General features: G+C 42.3%; 1 protein-coding gene across 2 annotated transcripts in view; it reads left to right on the top strand.

Annotated features, from left to right (window-relative positions):
* The window catches only part of LOC106582846 (contactin-4), an 84297-nt gene that overhangs the window by 37844 nt on the left and 19379 nt on the right, over nucleotides 1-27074 (top strand). The window contains exons 1-11 of one of the 2 annotated variants that reach the window (XM_014166361.2): nucleotides 9359-9557; nucleotides 13916-14060; nucleotides 15906-16032; nucleotides 16183-16352; nucleotides 17523-17618; nucleotides 19853-20056; nucleotides 20757-20859; nucleotides 23772-23956; nucleotides 24609-24751; nucleotides 25179-25308; nucleotides 25661-25811. In XM_014166361.2, coding sequence (XP_014021836.1) covers nucleotides 14000-14060; nucleotides 15906-16032; nucleotides 16183-16352; nucleotides 17523-17618; nucleotides 19853-20056; nucleotides 20757-20859; nucleotides 23772-23956; nucleotides 24609-24751; nucleotides 25179-25308; nucleotides 25661-25811 — 1370 coding nt within the window. In that variant the 5' untranslated portion in view covers nucleotides 9359-9557; nucleotides 13916-13999. Of the gene's footprint in view, nucleotides 1-9358; nucleotides 9558-13915; nucleotides 14061-15905; nucleotides 16033-16182; nucleotides 16353-17522; nucleotides 17619-19852; nucleotides 20057-20756; nucleotides 20860-23771; nucleotides 23957-24608; nucleotides 24752-25178; nucleotides 25309-25660; nucleotides 25812-27074 lie in introns of those variants that run through there. The other variant, XM_014166359.2, reaches the window with a different exon arrangement.

Raw genomic sequence — 27074 nt, 5'->3', positions numbered from 1 at the left:
GCAGTGGCAAGGAAGGTGCACTAGTATCCTAATAGTTGAGGTTTTGTGTAAATACCACTGTTCCGAGTTCCTTTTCTCACACTGAAATTTCACTTCAGCTCTGAGTCACAACTGACTGTTCCGGTGTGATCATTGCTGATTTCTGCAGCGTTGATATGTTACCGCTGGGTTCATTACAGTTTGTCACAGGCAGCAGACACCATGTTCAAGGCCCTAATGCTTTGCATACTAATCCTCGGGCCTAGTGATTGAGTCACCAGGCAACAGCAGCCCAGCCAGGTGTGATGTGGCGTGGTCAAACCCAGGAGCCCTGAGCCTCATGGTTCAACAGCACCTAACCAGGGCTGTGTCCAAAATGGCACCCTATTCCCGATAGAGTGCACTACCGTTGCCCGGAGCAGTGCACTATCTAGGGAATAGGGTGCCATTTCAGACACAACCCAGGGTTCTGTCAGTCCCCTACCCCATCCAAGCAGCCTTTTCTTAGGAAATGTCAGACATGTAAGGTTATTTGCCATCATAAATGTTCCCGCTGAACTGCACAGGAGCGAGCCTCTTGATGTAATTTGTCGGCATGATCAAACAAGACAGACTAGAAATAAGGTGTACTGAAGGTTGTGGTGGTCAATTTGGGACCCATCCTCAGAAATTAAAATGTGTTGAGTCTGAGGTGGAAAATGGACCTGTAATTAGTTATGTCATGTGGAACATCTACTTTGTATATGGCATAATTTACTGAAGGAAACCAGATTAGTCCAATACAGTAGCACAGGCTTTCTGGATGATAAATGAGGTGAGTCACTTTAAAATAGAGACACCTTCAGTCAGAAGCCCTCCATGTTGTTAATGATCATCGACAGCAAGTTTGCCATCAATTAAAGTGACATGACGATGTGAGTTGTGTCTCCAGAGTAATTCTATGTTCCACGGTGCTAAAGCACAGGGAGAAGTGCAAATGAGCCTTGTGGACTGCTGACTGCAGCAACACCATCCCCCTGTACATGCAAGATAGTGTCACTGCAATTAGGAGCGGGCCTGTCTAATGGGGTGACAACTTGAGGAATATTTCGAGGCCACCAGTGTGAAGGGCTCAGCGGAAGTGCTGTGCACTGCCGCAGGCTTCAAATGGACTTAGTCAGAGTAAACCATGTCTTAATTGATGGCAAGGAGATCAAAGTTACAGGACTTGCGGATAAAGGGCAAAGCCGTGATGATTTGGGTAACAGTGGAGTTCAGGGCAGAAGTCCAGAGGAGCAGTAAACATTGGGCTTTGAGGGGCTGGCACGCACTCTCAGTCACTGAGACAATCCATTCTGTCTCCTCAGTGGTTTCTGAGCTTTGAACAGCTTACACTGTTGCAATTTATAACAATATCCAGGACATGCTGTGGATTGGCGCACTGCACATGTATATATTTAAAACTGCCAATTCATTTTTAAGTCAATTTCCTGCAATTCTAACATTTTCTCCAAGGAGCTGAGATACATTTTTGCAGTTTTAAAGCTAATTTCTACACATTTTGCCATGGAGCTGAGAGACAATGTTGCAGGTTTAAGGCCACCACACCCTAATACAGTAATTGTTTCCCTTTAATCATATCACCGTCAACTTTTAACTGTTGAATGTGGACACAAATAGAAGGATTTTTTGTATAATTATTTTCCGGAAATATTGTGTTGAAAATATGCGAATTAGGTGATATCTCATTAAATATGCACATATTTGCATATCATGCAAATTCATTTTTAACGACACTGGATGAGGTCAGCCTAAATATTTTGGTTTCATTTTGTTAAGACGCTCCAGGACCGGAGGTCTGCATTGCAAATTGTGGATAAATACCCTTTTCATCTTTCTATGTGTAAAATACTAAAGAAAGGTACGTAAAATGCATTTTTGGCAATATTTTTTGTTAAAGAAAATGTTATGTAGAATAAAAATGTGACAACATATCAACAATTCCCTATGTATAAGTCTGAGAAAATCGTCTAAGGATAAACACACACAATTTGGTGAATGCAGATGCTTCTGAGACTGAGAAAAATGAGTTGGTGTGTGGGAAGAATTTGACTTTAGGGAAATGGCAGTTAAAGACAAGGACACTGAATTTAAACTACGACACGCCAAACACCTATTTAGACCCAGTCACCATCTCTTCAAAGTAAGTTACTACATATAGTCCAGTTTGTACAGTTCTCTTTGAAATGGGCTTTTACAGTTGAAGTCTGAAGTTTACATACACTTAGGTTGGAGTCATTGGAACTAGCTTTTCAACCCCTCCACAAATTTATTGTAAACAAACTATAGTTTTGGCAAGTTGGTTAGGACATGTACTTTGTGCATGACACAAGTAAGTTTTCCAACAATTGTTTACAGACAGATTATTTCACTTATAACTCACTGTATCACAATTCCAGTGGGTCAGAAGTTTACATACACTAAGTTGACTGTGCCTTTAAACAGCTTGGAAAATTCCAGAAAATGATGTCATGGCTTTAGAAGCTTCTGATAGGCAAATTGACATAATTTTAGTCAATTGGAGGTGTACCTGTGGATGTATTTCAAGGCCTACCTTCAAACTCAGTGCCTCTTGGCTTGACAGTATGGGAAAATCATAAGAAATCAGCCAAGATCTCAGAAAAAAAAATTGTAGACCTCCACAAGTCTGGTTCATCCTTGGGAGCAATTTCCAAATGCCTGAAGGTACCACGTGCATCTGTACAAACAATAGTACGCAAGTATAAACACCATGGGACCACGCAGCCGTCATACCGCTCAGGAAGGAGACGCGTTCTGTCTCCTAGAGATGAACGTACTTTGGTGCGAAAAGTGCAAATCAATCCCAGAACAACAGCAAAGGACCTTTTGAAGATGCTGGAGGAAACAGGTACAAAAGTATCTATATCCACAGTAAAACAAGTCCTATATCAACATAACCTGAAAGGCCGCTCAGCAAGGAAGAAGCCACCGCTCTAAAACCACTATAAAAAATCCAGTGCAACTGCACATGGGGACAAAGATCATACTTTTTGGAGAAATGTCCTCTGGGCTGATGATACAAAAATAGAACTGTTTGGCCATAATGACCATCGTTATGTTTGGAGGAAAAAGGGGGAGGCTTGCAAGCCGAATAACACCATCCCAACCGTGAAGCGCGGGGGTGGCAGCATCATGTTGTGGGGGTGCTTTGCTGCAGGAGGGACTGGTGCACTTCACAAAATAAATGGCATCATGAGGTCGGAAAATGATGTGGATATAATGAAGCAACATCTCAAGACATCAGTCAGGAAGTTAAAGCTTGGTTGCAAATGGTTCTTCCAAATGAACAATGACCCCAAGCATACTTCCAAAGTTGTGGCTTAAGGGCAACAAAGTCAAGGTATTGGAGTGGCCATCACAAAGCCCTGACCTCTATCCCATAGAAAATTTGTGGGCAGAACTGAAAAAGTGTGTGCGAGCAAGGAGGCCTACAAACCTGACTCAGTTACACCAGCTCTGTCAGGAGGAATGGGCCACAATTCCCCCAACTTATTGTGGGAAGCTTGTGGAAGGCTACCCGAAATGTTTGACCCAAGTTAAACAATTTAAAGGCAATGCTACCAAATACTAATTGAGTGTATGTTAACTTCTGACCCACTGGGAATGCGATGAAAGAAATAAAAGCTGAAATAAATAATTCTCTCTACTATTATTCTTTCACATTCTTAAAATAAAGTGTTGATCCTAACTGACCTAAAACAGGGCACATTTTTACTTGCAATAAATGTCAGGAATTGTGAAAAACTGAGTTTAAATGTGTTTGGCTAAGTGTATGTAAACTTCCGACTTCAACTGTAAATTATGTGTGATTCAATGTAGTGAGCTTTTAAGTTATGGATGTATGTCCATTTGAAAGTGGTTACAATTCATTACATTTTGATAGCGATAGTATGATAAACTTATGAAAATATACATTTTCACCAGCTTTTTGAAATGTTTATTTGTATTGTTAATACTAATATTGATTGACCAAAATAACCCAAAATAGATGCAAAAATGTAATTTTAGCCTGTGTTGCCTGGGCTTAAGCTAATTTAATGTGATTGTCCATATTCTGCCATGCAGCTTAGAGAACATTTTCTGTTTTAAAGCTTATTTCCCTAAATTCTATGCATTTTGCCATGGCTAATTCTGTGTTCTTATGCGCAAACATAACAATAAAATCAATACTGCTAAATGTATTGTTTTGGGAATTTTCAATTCTCTTTGACTTGTTAGTTCTCAAATATGATATTATAAAAAAAATTATATGTAGGTGTATTTTCTACATAATTTATATCTAGTTAAGTTTTGGTAATTTAAGTTTACACTAACATTTTTCCATACCGAAAATTAATTAATAATACAAAAGAATGTAATAACTTAATAACTGGGGGAATATAAATCATTTGAGAACTTCCACTTCCTGTACGGCAAGGCTGTATTTTGAATCATTATGGCAATGGTGTGAATAACATCAAATTGGTAAAGTTTCACATCTCAAAATAGGTTTCAAAACACCTCCACTAACACAATTTGATTAAATCACACTCCTGCTTAGCACTCTGTCACCCTTATTTGATGTGTGTATAGTAGTGTCAGGCAGGAGGTTAAAATACATGGTGGTAAGTCAGAAAAAAATCCTCTCTTGGCTGAGCTAGATTCCAAATGTAATTGGAGAACTAGTGTTAATGGGCTTTATGTCTCTGGGGCTGTGTGTTACTAGAGGTCTCTAGTTGAAGGAGACTGAAACACAGCCTAATTGAGACCTCTGAAATTGGGGTTGCAGAGAGTTTAGGGCGCATAGGCAGGCAATGGCGCAGCCATGGTTTCACTGGAACAAGTAGACTACCCTTGAGGAAGAAAAATATTGAAAAATGACATGCAGTATTTAGCAGCTGTATTACTTGCTCAAATGCTAGTGATTTCAACGACCTAACCCATTTGTAGGAAGACCACTTTTAAGTGATCTGCATTATTATTTCATGCTTGAGGAGATGGAGGATTTTTTTCCCCCCTCATCTCAACTCTTGGACTTCAGTCTGTGTGATCTTTTGTCCAAACCTAGCTTTAATCAATCAACTCTTGACCTTGAGAAATTGCCTTTTGACTCCATCTTGTTGTGCAGCCGTGCCCTTTTGATCTTGCCTTAAAGATTCTCTAGTAGGTTAATTCGCTGTTTAACACTAAAGCAAGGGTATATCTTGATTTTGAAAGTACATGTAATTATTATATGATTATGAAAACAGCACTTTCCTTTTATATATGAGCCATGGACATAACAATAAAATGTGCGATAAAAAAATCTATAAATTATGAAAATGTTATCTATAAAAAAAAAAATCTGCATTACCATAGATCATTTCTATGGTGAGGTGAGTACAGTAGATAGGTCGATAGGGGTTTCGGATGCATTTTAATTTTCAGTGCAATGGAATCGTATCTGCAGCTTTTTACAGGGGCTGCAATCTGAAGACTGTGAACTGAGGGACGCTTCTCCTGAGCAAAGCTGTTCTGAGCTCTACTACGCAGATTGCACCCTTTGGAATCTCTGAACAGATTCATCCAGCAGATGCAACAAAAGGCCATGAATTTTTTAGATTGTAACTTTATTGTTTTTTTGTTTTTTTCACCTCGAGGTGCATTTATGTTTGATGTCCTTCACTGCCAACCTCTGTGCCCACCACCTAGTTTATCATCTCTCCCATTCTTATGGATGTAGGAGGAATAATCGGAGTGGCATTGACCTGTTTTGTTGGGTGTGGGTGCTTTGTCAGAGCCCCTGTCAAGGAAAGCGGTCACAGTTCATGCCTAACCTTTAGCAGAATTAGTCACTCACTCTGTGACCTAGCAGAGATGATGGACTCCTTCTTCTTTCTCCGAAATACCACTGCTGTCTCCCACATTATTCAGGTGAATGACAGCTGCAATTCCCCAGTGGGACCCACAACCGGGCTGTGTTGACAGAACCCGGAGCAGTTCCAGGGATATTATACACAGTGATGATGCGTGTGTTACGGTATGAGCAGTTGTAATTTTAAGTTTATTTTTTCTCACTTTTTCTCAGCATATATTCTCAAAAGGATGTAATATTTGACTCAGGGCAAAATAGTATTTACAGAAACGTACATTTTGTCTGACAGTACGAATAAAATGGTTCCACCGACGTAGATAAGCATTGCTGTTAGATTTCTCTTGATCTCACCTTTTTATATCAGTTTGGAATTGCTCTTAATGTCCCTTCGCCCTACAGTAAGAGCTATTTCCTATCTGGCTAGCTGGTGAATGGGGCTGCAGCTCCCTTGTCAGCAAATACATCACTTGTATAAGAAGTGATCAATTGGAGAGGAAAGGCCTGATACAACACAGTTGAATATTTCGGGGGCCTGTAATTTGATTCAATGAATTATTCATGGGAGGTCCTGTAATGAATGTTAAAAGAGTTTCCCTATCATTCATAATCTCCGGGGCTGCAGTAATGTGACTCTCTTGCTTCGGGCACTTAGTGGCGTTTCCAAAAGGCTGCTGAGCATGTAAGGAAGTTGTGGAACTAGAGCAATTTTAAGTGTATGCTGAGAAAGATTCAAATGTTAACACAGATACTATGGCTGAGGATTATGGAATAAATAGGAAAAACTCTGTTCTCAGGATGAGGATTTTTGATAAAGAATACAATACGATGAATGTCTGAGTCTATTTGTCTGGTTCGCTATTGTAGAATCTTTTACTGTGACAACACTGTGTTCCATTTCACATTATTAACGTACTGTAAAACCAGCACTGTTCATAAAGACCAGTACCATTTCACGTTATTAACATACTGTAAAACCAGCACTGTTCATAAAGACCAGTACCATTTCACATTATTAACATACTGTAAAACCAGCACTGTTCATAAAGACCAGTACCATTTCACGTTATTAACATACTGTAAAACCAGCACTGTTCATAAAGACCAGTACCATTTCACATTATTAACATACTGTAAAACCAGCACTGTTCATAAAGACCAGTACCATTTCACATTATTAACATACTGTAAAACCAGCACTGTTCATAAAGACCAGTACCATTTCACATTATTAACATACTGTAAAACCAGCACTGTTCATAAAGACCAGTACCATTTCACGTTATTAACATACTGTAAAACCAGCACTGTTCATAAAGACCAGTACCATTTCACATTATTAACATACTGTAAAAGCAGCACTGTTCATAAAGACCAGTACCATTTCACATTATTAACATACTGTAAAACCAGCACTGTTCATAAAGACCAGTACCATTTCACATTATTAACATACTGTAAAACCAGCACTGTTCATAAAGACCAGTACCATTTCACCAAGTTTTTTGACATTTCCATTTTATATAGCTGATAATTACAGTGTCTAGACTATAAGTTAAAAGTTCAATCTAAGCAATCATATTCTCCTTGAAACTTTTCACTGTGCTTAACATAGGCTTATGTGTGCTCATTATCAACTTACTTGTTATTGAGTAAGATACAGTAGGCTACAACAAAAAACAAGCTGTGAAAAATAGCGTGTCCAAAGCAACTCACTGGGAACAATGGCATGAACCTGATTACCTGTCACCCCTTAAAATATAAAAGCCATTAGACCAGAGCAGCATAACACCATACTCCAACACCTGTCCTCTTAGCTCAACAGGGAAGGAATATAGATATGACTTGTTATGGGCGGTTTTATATAGCACCCAACTGGGAACAGCATACCATATCCATTCCCTACTGGAACTAGAGAGAGGACATTGATGTAAGGTGGATTAAATATCCACCAGTCACAGGCAGGATTATGCATAGTAATCAGCAGCCCCACGTTATGGTAAATCATGTTAATTTAATAAAGAATTGCCTTGCCTTGTTCCCCTCCTCATTACGCTCCTATTGAGATACAGCCATTCCGGTAAAATGAGATCTTGAATATCACTGCTGCTGCTTAAATTTATTGGGATTTTTCATAATAGAAATATAATGCAGGGCTGTAAACTAGGTCTTAGACTCTGTCTCTGTCTGTCTGTCTGTCTCTCCCTCTCTCCTTTTTCTCTCTCTCTCTCTCCTTTGTCTGTCTGTCTGTCTGTCTGTCTGTCTGTCTGTCTGTCTGTCTGTCTGTCTGTCTGTCTGTCTGTCTGTCTGCTCTCTCTCTCTCTGTCTGTCTCTCTCCTCTCTCTGTCTCTGTCTCTCTCCTGCTCTCGGTCTGCTCTCTGTCTCTCTCCTGCTCTCGGTCTCCTCTCTCTCTCTCTCCTCTCTCGGTCTCTGTCTGTCTCTCTCTCTCCATTCTCTCTCCTTTCTCTCTCTCTCTGTCTCTTTCTCCCGCTTTCGGTCTCTTCTCTCTCTCACTGTCTCCTCTCTCCCTCTCTCTGTCTCTCTCTCCTTTCTTTCTTTCTTTCTTTCTTTCTTTCTTTCTTTCTTTCTTTCTTTCTTTCTTTCTTTCTTTCTTTCTTTCTTTCTTTCTCAATTCAATTCAAGGGGCTTTATTGGCATGGGAAACGTGTTTACATTGCCAAAGCAAGTCAAATAGATAATATGTTTTGTGCTAAGTAATCTTTTGTTATTATTGTTGAGTCTTGGATTTTTTCGCTGAATGTCAAATTGCCTAGCAAACATACACATACACTAGTTTGGTTGGAAATGAAATCATATTCATTCTCACCAGTTGTATTACTTTTTTCCTGTTTCTGGCATTTCACAGCAACTTGCTCAATGGTCCTCTTTAAGACTGTTTTCAGATGTTGCATTGTACAGTATGTATGCAGAGTGCTTTTTATTAAGGCCACTGCAAGCGAGGCTCTATCCACCTGCAGAAACAATCTGTCTTTTTGTGATAGCTCTGCTGGTGTCTGCCATGCTGGAAACCAAATTACAATGAGTAAATGGCTTCTGTGGTGCAAGCACAGGAATTCAGGTCATTGTGATTGGTGTGGGTGTGCGTGTATGTTTGTGTATCACACCAATGCCTCTTAGAAATGGTGATACCCTATGAAGTAGCTACCACTTGTACAAAATATCTTTATAGAATTTTACCACTACACAACATTGTAGGAAAGTTAAAAGGGCAGTATTTAACTTATTGATTTTCGGCTCTGTATAATACACAAACTCTGTCAAACAAATTATGATCTGGGGTCAATCGGATGGATTAAACTTGTAGTGTTGTTTTTCACATTTGTATCACGATTTCACATCCAGTCATTCTTTTCTTCAGGAATTCAAGGACAATCCTTGAATCCTGCCGTGGTGGATTGCTGGCATCAGTGGTGCCATAATTGTGCGGCGCCATGAAGGGGCAGGGCACAAAGAAATGTTCCCTGTGATCAGGGATACACACTGTGTTACAGACCGATAGCAGCAGCAAGGCACAGAGCTTCCCGAGCTCCCACCATTTCAGTGGCTCCTGTCCGGCTTCAGATTCAGCTCACACGGTCTCTGAGCTCTCTCTCTCTTAGCAGACCAAAGGAAGGGGCTGATTGTGTCTCAGCTCCTGGGGAAGTAGAGGGCTCTCTCCAGTTACTCTGTGAGTACTCAATCAGTGGGAAACATGGTTGTCAGTGGAGCTGGTGATTTATTTCATACTGTAAAAGAGTGTGACTGTGGGTGTTATTTAAGGTACAAGAGCTGTTGCTGTTGCTACTGTAATCCCATTTTTCCATGTGTGTGTGTGTGTGTGTGTGTGTGTGTGTGTGGTGTGTGCGTGCGTGTGTGGGTGTGCGTGCGTGTGTGGGTGTGTGTGGGTGTGCGTGCGTGCGTGTGTGCATGTGTGCGTGTGAATGTGCGCGTATTCATGTCCTTACGCCCACATTACATTTAGCAATAGTGGGCTGTGAATATTCAACATTCAGTATCTGCAGCTGTCCCTGGTGCTGATCGGTGTTAGCTACTTTATTGGGGATGGCACTTACAGTATCGTCTTATCACAGTGTCTGCATTTCAAGCTGTAAGGACTAGAATGAACTGGTTACTTTCAATTCTGTGCATGACTGCCCTCCAGATAACCATTATCTTACCATTTCCTTCCCCTTATAACACTTTGACTGAAAAAGCTCTCTTCCTCTCAAGGACAACAGCCATTTGTATGAGTGTAAAGATTAATCTGCGGGTTGATTTGAGCTACTGTATCTTCACTCCGTCCTTCACTCTTCGTCGCCTGTTGACTCTGTGAAATCACTTTAGTGTAGGCGTGAATGTTGAAAAGCAAGACAGGAAATAACAGGATGGTACTCGTCAATGTTACTCTTCCTCTCATCTAGCTAGCAACATGTTTAGCCCTTAGCCAGTAAATGTTGATTGACATCCAGCCACCATAGTGTTTGCCTAGCTCCTGCTCCCCCATGAATGGAAACGGGTTGACAGTAATCTGAGATCAAGGAGATTACAGGACTGTTTTGGAGAGGCGAGCTTTGATATGATAAGGCCATAAATGGAAGGGGATGGACAAGACTTAATTAATTCTGTACCCCCGGTATAATATTTCATAGCAATAATTAAGGTCTGTCCATTGCAACGTTGTATCTCTGAGTGCGCCCTTCCCCTCCCTTCCTTGGCGTTGCAAATTTCACAGAGAAAGTGTTTAGTCCAGCCTGGTCCAGGCACTCTATGCCATGATTAACCCTAACAAAATGAGGCCTTTGAAACCACGAGTGTGGGATTTTGTATACTAGTCTTATTTACAGGGGTACGCTCCAAAAACATGCCTTAATTACCTCTGGCTAGGCCGCTGATGTTCATTTTCTGTGGTCACGTGTTATAGCCAATTACTCAGGAACTAATGAAGTGGAACTCTGCTCAACAGAGTTCAACTGTATCCTCCTCTCGGTTCCACCTAGTTTACATATCCCACTGTGGGATGCTGCTCATCAGTAATGAACATTAAACCAGCCAATGCGTCAGACCAGAATCCAGCCGTGTCGATACCCATACCTCATTGAATCATTTCTCTCCAGCTAGCTATCTTAATCTCGGGAGGCCATTGAGGGAGAAGAGGCGCATGATCTATACCACAGTGTTATTAGGGATTAATCCCTGACAGATATTTTCCCTTGCAGGCACCATTAGCGCGGATTCATCCCAATTGGTGTTTCTAACACCTGCGACCACCGTCCGCTGGGCACAAGAATTATTACCATTGTATTTTTCTCTGGTATATAAATTAATCATGGGGATCATGAGCAACTACTTTAAATTTCTGGACTGTGACCAAGAAACACATCCTCCCCAAGGATGCCCAGGACGTATGCATCATTAAAAAAACAGAGCAGTGCTATCTGACAGAAGAACAGTGCCATCTCTCTCAGTCGTACCGTACACTTCCGGGAATCTAGGCTCTGCATCTTGACGCTGAGCATAATCATAGCTTCCATCCATGGGGCAAAGGCAAACAGCTCCACGAGTTTGACTTTGAGCGCCAGGGGGAGAGGACGTGCTACAGTGAGGCGACAAAAGAAAGTTGATCAGCTTGAAAGTGAAACTGGACAGCTGACTAGAGCAAACATAAATTAGCATCGATCATCTGGCAGAGCAGGGACACTAATGACTTTAGGCTTCAGGGCCTTGTTAGACAACCTCGGCAATGGACTGCAATGGTTCCCCTGCCCTCCCAATCCTCTAAGTAGCCATAAATAGCTATAATTCCTCAGTGATCCTAGTCGCCACAGGTATGGCTTGATTAATTCCACTCCTCTATTACACAATTCATATTCAAGTTTGGTGCTCTACAGTATGTTTGAGTTGAAATCAACTCATCCACGAACAATGTGTAGCACCTGTCTGGGTGGATAAGAGTGTCAGGATGATCACTACAGCATGCAGCAGCAGTTCTTGGAGTTGGAAAATGTTGGAATGATTTGGATGGCCAGAATATGATGATTGGGGATCGGTATTCAAAACCCTGATTCTACATCGTTACAGTAGGATCTACTTGGACCGAAAGGATGAATGTCCCCTCTTGGTCAATGTACATCACTACTGTTGGGGATTTTTTTTGTTGCACCGCACACTCTGCCAGAGGATTGTGTGCTCTGATTTTTTTGGGCAAGCTTGCCTGAATTTAGATCACATTGATTGTGAATGACTCAGCTCAGTAGCTGGCATGTATAATTTATTGATTGCATATAGCCGTTTTGGGTAGTTGGCTGGCAAATGTTCCCGAAAGGATTCTGAGAGTTGAAAATTGCACACAAACTTAATATAACCAAAATGGTACATACTGTATACTTCTACCAAGGACTGTAAGATTGATGGTATTACAGACTGATGGTATTATAGACGAATGGTATCGCAATGGATGGGGGGGATAGTCCATGCATTTAGGTCTCCCATGAGAGTTCAAATAGGTCCAATGTGAGTTCTGTCTGTTGTTATATGGGTACTGTTTCAGCATCCGTTGTCCCCTACATGAGACAGATACGTCATCCATGTAACTCTCATAAGGGAAGGCATCAGCCAAATTTCCTGTTACTGACTTATTCCTCCGTAGTTGATTGCGATTCATGGCAAGACTGTGGGCAGAATGACTAGAAAAAAAAGGCAGAAGGTTAAAAAAGTAGAAGATAAAGAAGATAATGAATCTAATTGAATCTCTCTTCTCATCCCTACTGAGATCTAAGCCATTTTATCTTTCCTGATGACTACTTTTCACCTTTTTCTTCCATTAAGTTTCCAACATGGCTATTTCTCACCACAGGAAATGAGACTGCACTGATTGCAAAGAAAAAAATGTAAAAGTTTTGAGAATTATTGTCGCCATCGAATGTAAATGATCTGGTTTTAACATTAGAAAGTCATCTGAAAGAACATTGTATAACTGTACAAAATGCCATTAGCTCAACTCCACAATTAGATGGGCAGTACCTGAGTCAAGAAGTAGCCTACATTACCTATGTACAGTAGGAGTTCATGCTGAGCTCTTCATGCTGGGCACATTGTGTAACTTTTAAAGGTAATGATTTTAACACCGTGTCAGAGAGAATTATGATTATTTATTTTTCTTTTAGCTTTTACTTTACTTTCCCATCAGTGTATTAATTTCTGTTCACATGGAAGGTGATCACAATCTAGGAAAATTGTGTTCCCATCTCAATTTGTATCGGAGATGTATTGCACCTATTCAAATGTCTCCCATTCAGGCTGTGTAATAGTCTAGGTATTTATTTACCAATCCCAGCACATTATAATGAGCTAATGTTATTGATACCTAACCCTCTCTGTCTGGAGCTGCTGATCAAAGCCTGTGAATGTGTATAGCAGCAATTCTTTGCTCTTCACAGCAATAATAGTTCCCTCTGATGCTTCATAGAGGATATCGTCTGTGTCTGCTCTGTTTTCAAGTGGATTGCATGCCTTGCCTCTAGATGGATTGCTCACTCTCGTTCTCTCAATAGAGGCCAGGTTAAATGAAAATGTCTCACCGCGCTGTCATATTCCCTGCCCTTTAAGAGTCACATCGGACATCTCCCCGGCACATCCTTTTCACCGCTATAAGGGGAGAGAAATGCATTGCAGATCTGTGTATGTATCACATTGTAAACGTATTGAACCAGTAGTTTTAGTGAAATCTAAACCGAGCCTTTGGCAGGGCGGTTGAGCTACTCATCTGTTGCTGCCGTAAGCCTTGAATCTTGTTTCTCGCTCCCTTGACTTGCTCCTGGGAGATATTGTAGCAGCAAAATGTACACACCAAATATCAGCTCCTGTGGATCAGCTGCTAGCTTGCCCCTCAGGCACGAGATCTTGACCCTGCTTATTTTGATGAATTAATTATTAATGGTTCACTGATTTTCCTCAATTCCAGCTCCATTTTTCAACAGGCTTAGTGTATAGCCTATTGCAAAAGGATTGTTGTCACATTGCCCATTTTGTCTTTTCTCCTTTCCGCAGCTAAAAGGAGCAGAGTTTACACAGGAAATTTTCCCCTCTCACTGGCAATTGGATGGGAAGAAAGAAAGCCTTTGACCTTGGAAAATGAAAATGTTGTTGCCATGGGAACTGTTAATCCTTCTGTCACTCACGGACTGCCTTGCTGGTAAGATGTCCCCCAAGTTGCCTTTGATACCACACCTGATCTGCATACACCCCTCTTTATGCGTTGTCTGTTTTATCATTTCCTTATCTCTTCAAAGAGTATCATGCCATTCTCACCCAGGATGCATGCTGTTAGGGGGTTACCTTCGGTATGACATCACTCGTCATTTGATCTATATGACCACAAAGGATCATGTGTCAAACTTTACCAAACTTGGAGTGAAAGATGTAGGGTTTGTGATTAACTCACAACACAATGGTTTCCATGGCGCTTATCTATTTTGTATTTCTCATTCTTCATGTCATATGTCTCGCTTTATACTCATCTCCATGGCAATAACACTTCCTTAGCTTCTTAGCCATACCACTCAACAAACACCTGCAAGGTCCCAATTACTAACCTGAATTCTGTTTCCGTACACCGGAGTGACCTTGGAGAGGCAGAGATCTGGAGTGTCAGTATAGCAGTGTATCTCCCACGCTTTATGTCTGGGTATTGTGAACTATCTACAGAATGGAGAGGGATTTAAAGTTGACAGGCCTGGCTGACAGATTTAAATGGAAGTCAAGCCCGGATATTTACAAGCCATCAGACAAATGTATTTAAATGTATACAGTGTATGGAGTAGGTGGCTATTGTGTTATCTATGCTGCCATCTCCATTGAGTTAGCATTTTATCTTCAGTCAGCACTTTCTCAGGGACACGTACAGATCAAGGCAGCCTGGAAAAGAAAACCGACAACGACGAGAGAGGGGGGGGAACAGAATGTGGAGATGTCAAAGACTTCTACTTTGTGCGAGTTGATGTATTTTCCTCATCATTGAGCCCACATTTACATAAATACATATATAATTGATATTCAGCGTGCATGTGTAGTTTGATGACAAGTGGAGGGTGACTGCTAGCCAGGATGAGATCTCTCCAAATTACACGAAGCACAAGCATTTCCCAGGTTGAATAGGCCAGCTATAAAAGGTTCATTCATTTATTTCCTTTAAAGGACAGAGATATGAAGCACCTCCCTTGGAGGCTGAGAAAGGAAAGGAGGTCCTCACCTCAGGCAAAGCTTCTCCCCCACACTCTCATTAGCATGATGATGATGCGGGAGGGAGTACTTCTCTTTGTCCTAGTCTTCAAGGTTAGGTACCTGTAAAAAAAAAAAGAATCTCATATCCTTCATATGAAAGAAAAAAAACTGTTGATTTCCAAAGGGGACATTAGAACCTGGACTGTAGCTGTGGAGAGCCACCAACAGTATACTGTAGCCTACTGTGTGTCGGAACAGAGAAGACGATTAGTTCTGACGGAGGGGGGGTTTACGCATTAAGGGAATGATAGCTGCATTTCATTGGAGTTAATTACTGTAACATGGGGTAATTACTCTGGTGTATTGGTAAGTTGGCAGCAGCTTACCAAAACAGCAGACCTGACTGAGCTGCCGTCCGTGTCATGGGTGTGCCAACAGACTGCACGTTGGTTGGAATTCAAATGGAAAGAAGGAAAATACTGTGGAAGATGTCCCTGGACTTCCTGTATGACTTGTCCGTGTGCACTGTATATTGCGGCGTCCTAGTATGCGTGCAGAGCTGCAGGGTGCAGGGAATGTGATCAGTTAATTGGCCTCTTAATTGTCAGTGTAGTATTTGTCCTCTCATGTCAACACTGTGGCTAGGCTATTCTTGTAGCCTAAGACTACTGTATGTATAATAAAACGGGTTGGTACATAATTGGGTATAGGTTCACACAATGTATCATTTGTCCTCAGTAATTGTCCTGGCTTTCACCGTTCAGACGTAGTTGTCAGTAGCAAGGTAAAACTAAAGCGGCTGTGCTCTTTCACTCAGAGAGAAACGCCCGCCATGGACCTGTCTTCACTCAAGAACCAAGTGACAGCGTTTTCCCCCTGAGGTCTGAGGACAACAAGGTGTTCATCAATTGTAAAGCAAAGGGAAACCCAGTCCCGCATTATAAGTAGGTGCTTGTCCTTTAAACTCTTTAGCTTTTCATACCTTTCACCTTGTCAGTATTTTAATTTAGAACACTATTTTGTCCTGTGGCCATGTTTTGTACTGTCTGATAGTGAGGAATAATCATTGTGTTTGTGTGTGTGTGGCTCTACAGATGGAAGGTTGATGGGAGATATATTGACATGGATTTGAACTACAACCTGGTTGAAGGAAACCTGTTGATCAATAATCCCCATGCAACACATCATGGGGGTGTTTACCAGTGTATCGCTGCCAATGTCTTTGGAACCATCGTCAGCAGGGAGGCCAAGGTTCAGTTTGCATGTGAGTAGATTTGCACTTCTATCTATAATACGAAGGAACAACAAAACACATTTACCTAAACCCCATTCATTTTCAAGTGTTTTTTTTTTAGAGACATGTCTTAGAGACACATTCTGTTTCTCTAGTCATGACACATCAAGTGAAGATGTGATTTGCTACGATTTAACGCACGATTAAGTACAGCACAAGCAAATCATTCAGGTTAGGAACCCCAAAAGGGTTTTTCTTCTCACTCTGGAAGCGTGTTTTAATTTGAGAAGAGCTGTTACTTTGGGGTAATTGCCGTGTTGACATGCACTAAGCCTGCAGCTCCATTAGTGATTAGTGTAAGTCTGAATCTTAGAATGGTTTTAACTCTGGCTTAATGTTACACCCTGACTAAATCACATCATCTGGAGCGTTTCAACAACAGATGGGCACTTTTACCTCTCTTCCTCTCACTCAAATGCACTGTGAAATTCACTCCCTCTGTAGTCGGTGAAAAGATAAACATCATTCCAGACTAAAGTTATCTCATGAATCCATCAACACATTTATTTACATCTCTGGAGATAGTGCCAAGACTAACCCAGTTGGAATGGTCCACCTAAGTGATATGCCTTGGTAGAGCTGGTTGGGTGTTCATATGTCAATGTTGTTTCGTTTTACAATGCAGGTTTACTGACAGGCTCAGCTAATAAACCAAACCAATCCCACATTACATTAGGGAAGTTATAACCAATCTCAGGGGGTAGGGGATTGTATTATTCATGCAGGAAGGGTGCTCATACTTGATATGTTCATTTAAATGGTGATAAGCCTTCGGATGAGATGAGACTTTGTTATTGTTGATATTTGCCTGCCCCCTCTTGGGATTTGAATGATATTTCCAAAGGTTTGGGGTCCCTAGTGCTGTCTATTTTTCCTTGTAATGCAGCAGCATTTAATGAAAAGTGAAAGTGATCTGTAAACCCAGTGTGGAGAGAGGTATTTATGTCTCTCCCTGTTCACACATGTCACTGGTGGTATTAGCAGGGAAGTAAAGCAAATGAGGTACAAGCAATGTGCATGGAGAGGAACATGGTCTTCAGAATTAAAATGCCCTCTCCAGAGTCTCACTGCAATGTAGGGGAGGTTCAACGATAGACATCTGAAAGTAATCAGAGCCACTTTGTCTTTGCCTCCCCACAGATCTGCAGAACTTCAGCAGAAAGCCCAGGAACACAGTGTCAGTGAGAGAAGGCCAGGCTGTGGTGCTGCTGTGTGGCCCTCCACCCCATAATGGAGGTACCACACTCTTAGAAAAAAAGGTGCTATCTAGAACCTTAAAGGGTACTTCGGCTGTCCCCATAGGATTACCCTTTGAAGAAACCTTTTTGGTTCCAGGTAGAGCCTTTTTGGGTTCCATGTAGAACTCTTTCCACGGAGGTCTCTACATGGAACACAAAAGGGTTCTACCTGGAACCAAAAAGGGTGCTCCTATGGGGACAGCTAAGAGTGTATAACGCTTTGTATCCTCAACCCTTAGTGATTCTATGCTGCTTCACTTTCACACACGCCCCAGCTATCTTATGCTTCCTCACAATCATACCCATTTTCTTTCCCCAACACTGCTGCACGTCTTTGCTCTCATATCTACTATTTCTTCTCACTTCTAGTCTTTCATATCCTACTTTCTCTCTCTTCCTCTCATGTGGGACTGGCTTTTATGATCATTCCTACTGGACTGGAGCAGGATCCCTCATCTACCTGAACTCTCCCCAAACTCCAAATGCCTTCACATCCCCAGTTCATACCCTCACACTTCATGGCCTCAAGCTCACTCTTTCCCAGTGTGACCCGCTACCGTGCTATCATTTGTAAAGCCTCCGGCGCTCCACTTGCTTCCAGCGCTCCTGGTGGCTGGTGTGTCGGGAGGGGGGGGGGGCGTTTATCCCGTGGCACAGCTGCGAGTCTGTTCCGTGTCTGTGTGCTGCTGATTAGCAGACCCTCAAAGTGCCCCGCACTCCTGAAGCCATTCCGCGCCACTACCACAATTTCACGCCAGCGTACCAGCATTTCTCCACTCTCTATTTCCAACTGAATCAATGGCCACAAGGGATTCAAACCGCACCTTTTTGAAATCTGTCTTCCTTTTCCCCAAAATGCCTTCATCTCTTTATTTTATATTTTCGAGTTTTTCTTCCAGACATTTGATGGGATTGTGTTTCTCAATGCTGCTGTCTCCAGGTGGATTTCAAAGGAAAGGCATACATTTTTGAATTGGAGAACAATGCTGTGGATTTTAGATCCAAGCAAACATGTTTGTTTTCTGTCATAACTTGCAGTAATGTCAAACCAATTTAGTGCAAGTTATTGCTGATACAGAAATACACAGCCATATAAATAGAAGATACATGTTATTTCAAGCAACTTTGAGCCATCAGTAGTAGGTGTTCTGAAATGGTCTGTGTTCAGTGTTCAATTCTGCGAGTCCTCTGTTGCTGTGAGACCACAACCCTTAAGCAGAACCACTCCATAATACTCTCTAATCATGAAAGGTCTGTCACTCTGCCCTGACTTTCACTATGATCATTTTAATTCACTGTTTCCCTGAAGGAAGCAATAGGATTTTTTACTGTCTGCCCAGTCAAAAGACTGACTGCAGGATGTAATGTGTTCCTTGATCAGAGGGGCTCTAATACCCCAGCCCATCCTTCCCTCCCTGTCCCTTAAGAAGCTCTTAATTTGACATTGATGTCTCCAGATCCCGCTGCTCCAACCCCCCCCCTCTCTCTCTCGCTCTGTCCATCTCTCTTCTCTCTCTGTCTCTCTTTCACTCCCTCTCTCTCTCATTAAAGGGACGCCGAGTCTAAAGGCTGTCAGGACAAAAAGGACCCAGCCTAGATTACGATAATGTTTTTGAACTTATAAATTACTCCACTGTCTGTGTGATCGGCATAAGCCGGTGGCACTGACCCTTAATACGTGTGGGAGGAGGCTGCTATCTCCTCTAACTGAAAATGGAATTCAATAGCGTATCCAAATCCCTGCTTACTCTCTGAAATGCTTGGAGATGTGAAAAGAGCAAGGTTCACCCATGTTAAGCTGTTGAGCTAAAAAAAAATCATAACATTATTGAATGATGCATTATTAAATTATAAACTGTTTAAAATACTGCTGTTGAGTATGTCGATGGGCAACAGTAGGCACAGACTAGAATGCCATGACCGCCATGGATGTGCTACCATCTGTTACCATAACTGTTTTGTGAACTGCCCCCTGCACATATCTGGCATTGGAAATGGCAAAGTCTCATTGCACTGTCTAAATGCAATGTTAATAGATATTATAAGATGCAACTACTGCATGTCTCCATCCTTTTTATAGCTACAGTACAGGTACAAGAATCTAACCTGATCTCTTGTCTATTCTTAGTTTCACCACACTGGCAGATTTTGTAATGTCATTGGCACAAGTATCTCTTCCTTTGTCAATACCCACGATCCTCTGCGGTCGCTGTCTGTGCTCTTCCTCTGCAGAGATCAAATACTCGTGGGTTTTCAACGGACGCCCAAGTTTCCTGCTGCAGGATACCCGCCGCTTCGTCTCCCAGAGGACCGGCAACCTGTATATCGCCAAGGTGGAGGCCTCCGATGTGGGGAACTACACGTGTGTGGTGAGGAACATGATGACCAACGCCACCGTGTACAGCTCGCCCACCCCCGTGGTGCTGCGCAGGGACGGTGAGCATGCTCCACTGGTTCCGCTGGCTCCACTGGCTACGGCTTATCCTGCACGCTGAACTTTCCTGTACCGTTGTGGGGAGTGAAAGCTAAGGAGATAAATCAGTCGTCTTGAGCGCGACGGCGTTTGTTTAGCTGCTGCTCGGGATCGGGGTTGTGCAGTATTCACGCTACAGAGCTGTAGGTCTGATGGCGCGTTCAAAACAACTGGGAACTCAGAAAGAATACACGGTTCAATCATGACGCCAGTGATCTTCAGGTGGGAAAACTGGAGCTCTAGAAAGAGGCCGGAGTTGGATGACCGTCGGAAGCAATTTTTTCCCAGTCGGAGCTCGTTTTTTTCAGAGTTCCCAGTTGTTTTGAACGCGGCATGAAAAGACATGTTTACACATTTACATATCCGGTAATATAGAGTGCATAGGAACACACAGAAACACGCACACACGTGCACGCGTGCACACGTGCACACAAACACATTTCTGCACAGTGAGATTCACCTCACCAACCCCATTACCAGTGATTATACAGTGTGTGCCACTTAAGATTTGAGCTGGAGCAGAGATGTTGTAAAGCATATTAACACGCAGGCTTGCCCTTTACCAACCTGCTCTGTGCCACACTTCTTGCATTTCATTTGAATTACAGAATGCAATGTTAATTTTGTGTTTGAATTAATGTGATGTTCTTCCACCTCACACAGCTGTAATGGGAGAGTATGAGCCAAAGATTGAAGTTCAGTTCCCCGAAAGTCTTCATGTCACCAAAGGATCATCAGTGAAACTGGAATGTTTCGCCTTAGGAAAGTAGGTCTCAAATCAAATCAAATTGGATTTGTCACATGCAGCGTTTACAACGGTGTTGACTTAACCGTGAAATGCTTGTTTTCGAGCCCTTCCCAACGATGCAGAGGTTTTTTTTTAATTACCTAAAAAGAAAAACGGTAACACAAGAGGAATAAAATACACAAGAATGGAGTTATATACAGGGAGTACCAGTACCAGACCAATGTGGAGCTATATACAGGGAGTACCAGTACCAGATCAATGTGGAGCTATATACAGGGAGTACCAGTACCAGATCAATCTGGAGATATATACAGGGAGTACCAGTACCAGATCAATGTGGAGCTATATACAGGAAGTACCAGTACCAGATCAATGTGGAGCTATATACAGGGAGTACCAGTACCAGATCAATGTGGAGCTATATACAGGGAGTACCAGTACCAGATCAATGTGGAGCTATATACAGGGAGTACCAGTACCAGATCAATGTGGAGCTATATACAGGGAGTACCAGTACCAGATCAATGTGGAGCTATATACAGGGAGTACCAGTACCAGATCAATGTGGAGCTATATACAGGGAGTACCAGTACCAGACCAATGTGGAGCTATATACAGGGAGTACCAGTACCAGATCAATGTGGAGCTATATACAGGGAGTACCAGTACCAGATCATTGTGGAGCTATATACAGGGAATACCGGTACCAGATCAATGTGGAGCTATATACAGGGAGTACCAGTACCAGATCAATGTGGAGTTATATACAGGGAGTACCAGTACCAGATCAATGTGGAGCTATATACAGGGAGTACCAGTACCAGATCAATGTGGAGTTATATACATGGAGTACCAGTACCAGATCAATGTGGAGCTATATACAGGGAGTACCAGTACCAGATCAATGTGGAGATATATACAGGGAGTACCAGATCAATGTGGAGATATATACAGGGAGTACCAGATCAATGTGGAGCTATATACAGGGAGTACCAGTACCAGATCAATGTGGAGCTATATACAGGGAGTACCAGATCAATGTGGAGTTATATACAGGGAGTACCAGATCAATGTGGAGTTATATACAGGAAGTACCAGTACCAGATCAATGTGGAGCTATATACAGGGAGTACCAGTACCAGATCAATGTGGAGCTATATACAGGGAGTACCAGATCAATGTGGAGTTATATACAGGGAGTACCAGTACCAGATCAATGTGGAGCTATATACAGGGAGTACCAGTACCAGATCAATGTGGAGCTATATACAGGGAGTACCAGTACCAGATCAATGTGGAGCTATATACAGGGAGTACCAGTACCAGATCAATGTGGAGTTATATACAGGGAGTACCAGTACCAGATCAATGTGGAGCTATATACAGGGAGTACCAGTACTAGATCAATGTGGAGTTATATACAGGGAGTACCAGTACCAGATCAATGTGGAGCTATATACAGGGAGTACCAGTACCAGATCAATGTGGAGCTATTTACAGGGAGTACCAGTACCAGATCAATGTGTAGCTATATACAGGGAGTACCAGATCAATGTGGAGCTATATACAGGGAGTACCAGTACCAGATCAATGTGGAGCTATATACAGGGAGTACCAGATCAATGTGGAGCTATATACAGGGAGCACCAGTACCAGATCAATGTGGAGCTATATACAGGGAGAAGTACCAGATCAATGTGGAGCTATATACAGGGAGTACCAGTACCAGATCAATGTGGAGCTATATACAGGGAGTACCAGTACCAGATCTATGTGGAGCTATATACAGGGAGTACCAGTACCAGATCAATGTGGAGCTATATATAGGGAGTACCAGTACCAGATCAATGTGGAGCTATATGCAGGGAGTACCAGTACCAGATCAATGTGGAGCTATATACAGGGAGTACCAGTACCAGATCAATGTGGAGCTATATACAGGGAGTACCACTACCAGATCAATGTGGAGCTATATACAGGGAGTACCAGTACCAGATCAATGTGGAGCTATATACAGGGAGTACCAGTACCAGATCAATATGCAGAGGTAATTTGAGATAGAAATGTACATGAAGGCAGGTTAAAGTGACTAGGTATCAGGATTGCTAATAATAAAATAAAGAACAGAGTAGCAGCAGCAAATGATGAGTGTAACAATGTGTGTGTTGTGTGTGTGTGTGCGGGTTTTGTGTGTGAGTGTGTATATAGCGTGTATGGCATAGACTGACCATGTGAATCGAGGTGAAATCTATGATCCCTTATTGATTTATTCTATGTAGAATGATTTTTAAACCTTGAGACAATTAAGACATGGATTGTGTATGTGTGCCATTCAGAGGATGAATGGGCAAGACAGAAGATTTATGTTCTTTTGAACGGGGTATGGTAGTAGGTGCCAGGCACACCGGTTTGTGTCAAGAAATGCAACGCTGCTGGGTTTTTCACAATTAACAGTTTCCCGTGTGTATCAAGAATGGTCCACCAGCCAAAGGACATCCAGACAACTTGACACAACTGTGGGAAGCATTGGAGTCAACATGGGCCAGCATCCCTGTGGAACGCTTTCGACACCTTGTAGAGTCCATGCCCCAACGAATCGAGGCTGTTCTGAGGGCAAAACGGGGGGTGGGGTGTGGGGGTGCAACTCAATATTAGGAAGGTGTGCATAGTCATTGCAAGATAGGGTCAGTGCAGATAGTTTGGCTAACCATTAATCAACTGAGATCATTAGCAAGCACACTGTAGCAGCATCACATAATCTTTGCATATGGAATTTCAGATTCTGAGAATGTACTGTATTAGTCATTGGCCAGACATCTCCCATGACACACAACAATGTTAGATATCTATGTCTGGCAGCTAATGTATTAATACTAAGTGTCAGTATGAAGCATGTGGCTGTGGTGACCTTTCCTGCCTGACCTCTCCAGCCCAGTGCCTTCCATCACATGGAGGAGAACAGATGGGTATCCCCTCCCTGGCAAGATCAAAATCAATCATTCCAACGGGGTCCTGGAAATACCATATTTCAGACCGGAGGATGCTGGTGTATATGAGTGTGTTGCAGAGAACTCCAGAGGAAAGAACGTTGCCAAAGGACAACTCATATTCCAGAGTATGATCACTCACAACATATATAGATTAACAGTTGTATGTTGCTTTTGTGATAGGTGATAATTCCTTTAAACTGTTCAGAAGTGTACAGGGTTTCCTCATTTTATTTCCCAGGCTTATAAATGCTTATTTGTGTAATAATGAAACAATTCAAACCAATAAGTGGTTTTCAACTTTAAATCCCTAAATATAACTAATAAAAACTAACAATTCCTTGAATGGTAATGGGTTTATCTGTCTTTTGTCAACGTTTAGCTAAAGAAGTCTAATTAAAATTTTGGGTCCATAAATTATGGATAAATTATGGATAATGAGTCAGGCCTGGAAAACCTTTTGCTGTATGAAAGGCCATTATAATGACAGGATAATCTGGAATTAATTTGTACCAATTAACCTTTCTGTTTAGTCATTCTGAAGTAGCTAAGCCGTTGTCTTGCCAACTTGAATACTGCCAATAGCCAGTTGGTCCTTAGAGAAAAATACAAATGGCATCCCAAGCTTAGGGCAGCTTCCAGCTCTTCCATAGAGCTATTGTTTGTGCCATTATTTATTTTAGGACGACTTAAGCCCCCCCCCAACAAAACAGTTTTGCATTGGACCTGTCAATATAAAGGCTGACATTTTGTTACTAAATCGTGTTCTTTATTCTCCAGGTGTTGAACATCTGCAGTGGGTCCAGACGTTGAAAGATGCTCATATGGCCATCGAGGCTAATCTCCAGTGGGAGTGCAAGGCGAGCGGTAAGCCTAAACCTGTGTACAGATGGCTGAAGAACGGGGAGCCCTTGGTGCTGGAGGTGAGAATGACTTGCTAAACATTGTACTGAGCATTTGTATGTGTCATTGTTATATTCCATTAAGAACTACTCTACCCATCTTAAGACCCTTTTTCATCTCAGATCAAAGGCATGAGATCAAACATTAAGCCGGTTTGTATTTCAAAAGTCTACCCGTCACAAGGTTTGCTGCAAAGGTCACACTATCATAAGATAGATGATATCCATATTACACTGCAGAAAAATCCTGATTGACAGTTTTTTTTTGTTGCTAAATCTACATGGCCAAAATATCTAAATTGTAGTTGACAGTTTGTATGAACATTTGTGTTGTTCAGATACTAATCTTCCTAGGTTATGTGTTTCTAAAAGTATCAATTTAAACGTAGTTTTATCACACATCCCATACTAAAGTGTGTTAATGAGGGTGTATCTCTCTTGTCACCAGGACAGGATACTGGTAGAAGGTGGACGATTGGCCGTATCCAGGATCAACCTGTTGGACTCTGGGATGTACCAGTGCCTGGCAGAGAACGAACATGGCGCCATCTATGCCAGCGCTGAACTCAAAGTTGTAGGTAAGCATGTCTAGTCTGGAGTGTTTGTTCTGTCTTGTTTAGAAAGTTGAAGCCAGAGACATCGCAAGGTCAAGACATTGGTGTAGAATCACTGTCAGTAGGCAGAACCAACTCCAGAAGAAAATTAACAAAAACAGTGAATATTAGCTGAGCCATGGTTTTTAGTCACATTTGCATATTTACTTGATAAAGAAAGCCAACTAGTGGTTTTTCATGAAATGCAATTTATATAATTGACTAGGATGCGTTTGACAGTTTGGCTAATGCATACAGTACATGCGAGAGCTAGCTGCTGTGCCTCGTCAAAGAGAACAGAATGGTAGCAACAGGGTTTGTTCTGTTCCCCATGTAGCCTCTTCACCCGACTTCTCCAGCAGTCCTGTGAAGAAGTCCATGCTGATCCAGAGAGGGGGGGAGGTGATCATGGAGTGCCGTCCCCATGCATCCCCTAGGGCCTCCATCTCCTGGCGGAGAGGGGGAGAGTTTCTGAAGGACAGCACGAGGTACAGTAACAGTCGTAGTAACAGTACGCATCGCTGCTCATGCCGTTGATGGCACGTGTAAAAGGGCCCTTCTCCTGGGGCCGTGCTAGCCTCTAGGACTCAACCCCATGTCTCTACTTACGAGGACTGACGTTGACGTGTGGTTTTTTTGTTGCTAACACCCTCTCTTTTTGCTGATGTCAAAGAACTGTATCGTCTCTGTATGTCTCTGAATTCCGAGATGTGTGACAGTTATGGTAGGGGCTTTATGTTGATTATGACCTTGGTCTTTCAATCTTGTATTCAGCAGTGGCTATAGATGCTTCCTTGTAACCTCTCATGTAAGCCTCACAGCTTCACGGGTTCACAGCTCACAAGTTTATTTGAGGTACTGGTCATAGCCCCAGAAGGGTTGCGTGGATGGTGTCACTGCTGCATGGCCCTGCTGCTGAAGCTACACTAACCTCAGGGGAATTACTGTACTAAATGTGGCCCTGCAGTCGTCTGGAAGAAAGACTCCGGCCAAGAGTACGCTGTGGACCAATGGCTGGAGCAGGCCTCTCCAACCCTGTTCCTGGAAAGCTACCATTCTGTAGGTTTTCGCTCCAACCCTAATCTAGCGCACCTGATTCTAGTAATTAGCTGGTTGATAAGCTGAACCAGGTTAGTTACAACTGGGTTTCAAGTGAAAACCTACAGGAGGGTAGCTCTCCAGGAATAGTGTTGGAGAGGCCTGGGCGAGAGAATAATACACTGAGTATACAAAACATTAAGAACACCTGCTCTTTCCATGACATAGACTGACCAGGTGAATTCAGGTGAAAGCTATGATCCCATAATTGATGTCACTTGTTAGATCCACTTCCATCGGTGTAGATGAAGGGGAGGAGACAGGTTAAAGATTTTGAAGCCTTGAGACAAATGAGACATGAATTATGCATGTGTGCCATTCAGAGTGTGAATGGGCAAGACAAAAGATTTGAAGTGCCTTTGAACGTGTTGTGGTAGTAGGTCCCAGGCAAACCGGTTTGTGTCAAGAACTGCAACGCTGCTGGATTTTTCACGCTCAACCGTTTCACGTGTCAAGGGTGGTCCACCACCCAAAGGACACCCAGCCAACTTGACACAACTGTGGGAAGCATTAACGTCAACATGGGCCAGCATCCCTGTGGAACGCTTTCGACAACTTGTAGAGTCCATGCCGTGACAAATTGAGGCTGTTCTGAGGGCAAAAGGGCATGCCGCACAATATTAGGAAGGTATTCTTAATGTTTGGTATACTCA

Source organism: Salmo salar, chromosome ssa22 (genome assembly GCF_905237065.1).
Source record: "Salmo salar chromosome ssa22, Ssal_v3.1, whole genome shotgun sequence".
NCBI classification, from domain to species: Eukaryota; Metazoa; Chordata; class Actinopteri; order Salmoniformes; family Salmonidae; genus Salmo; species Salmo salar.
This window is presented reverse-complemented; position numbering and strand designations above follow the sequence as displayed.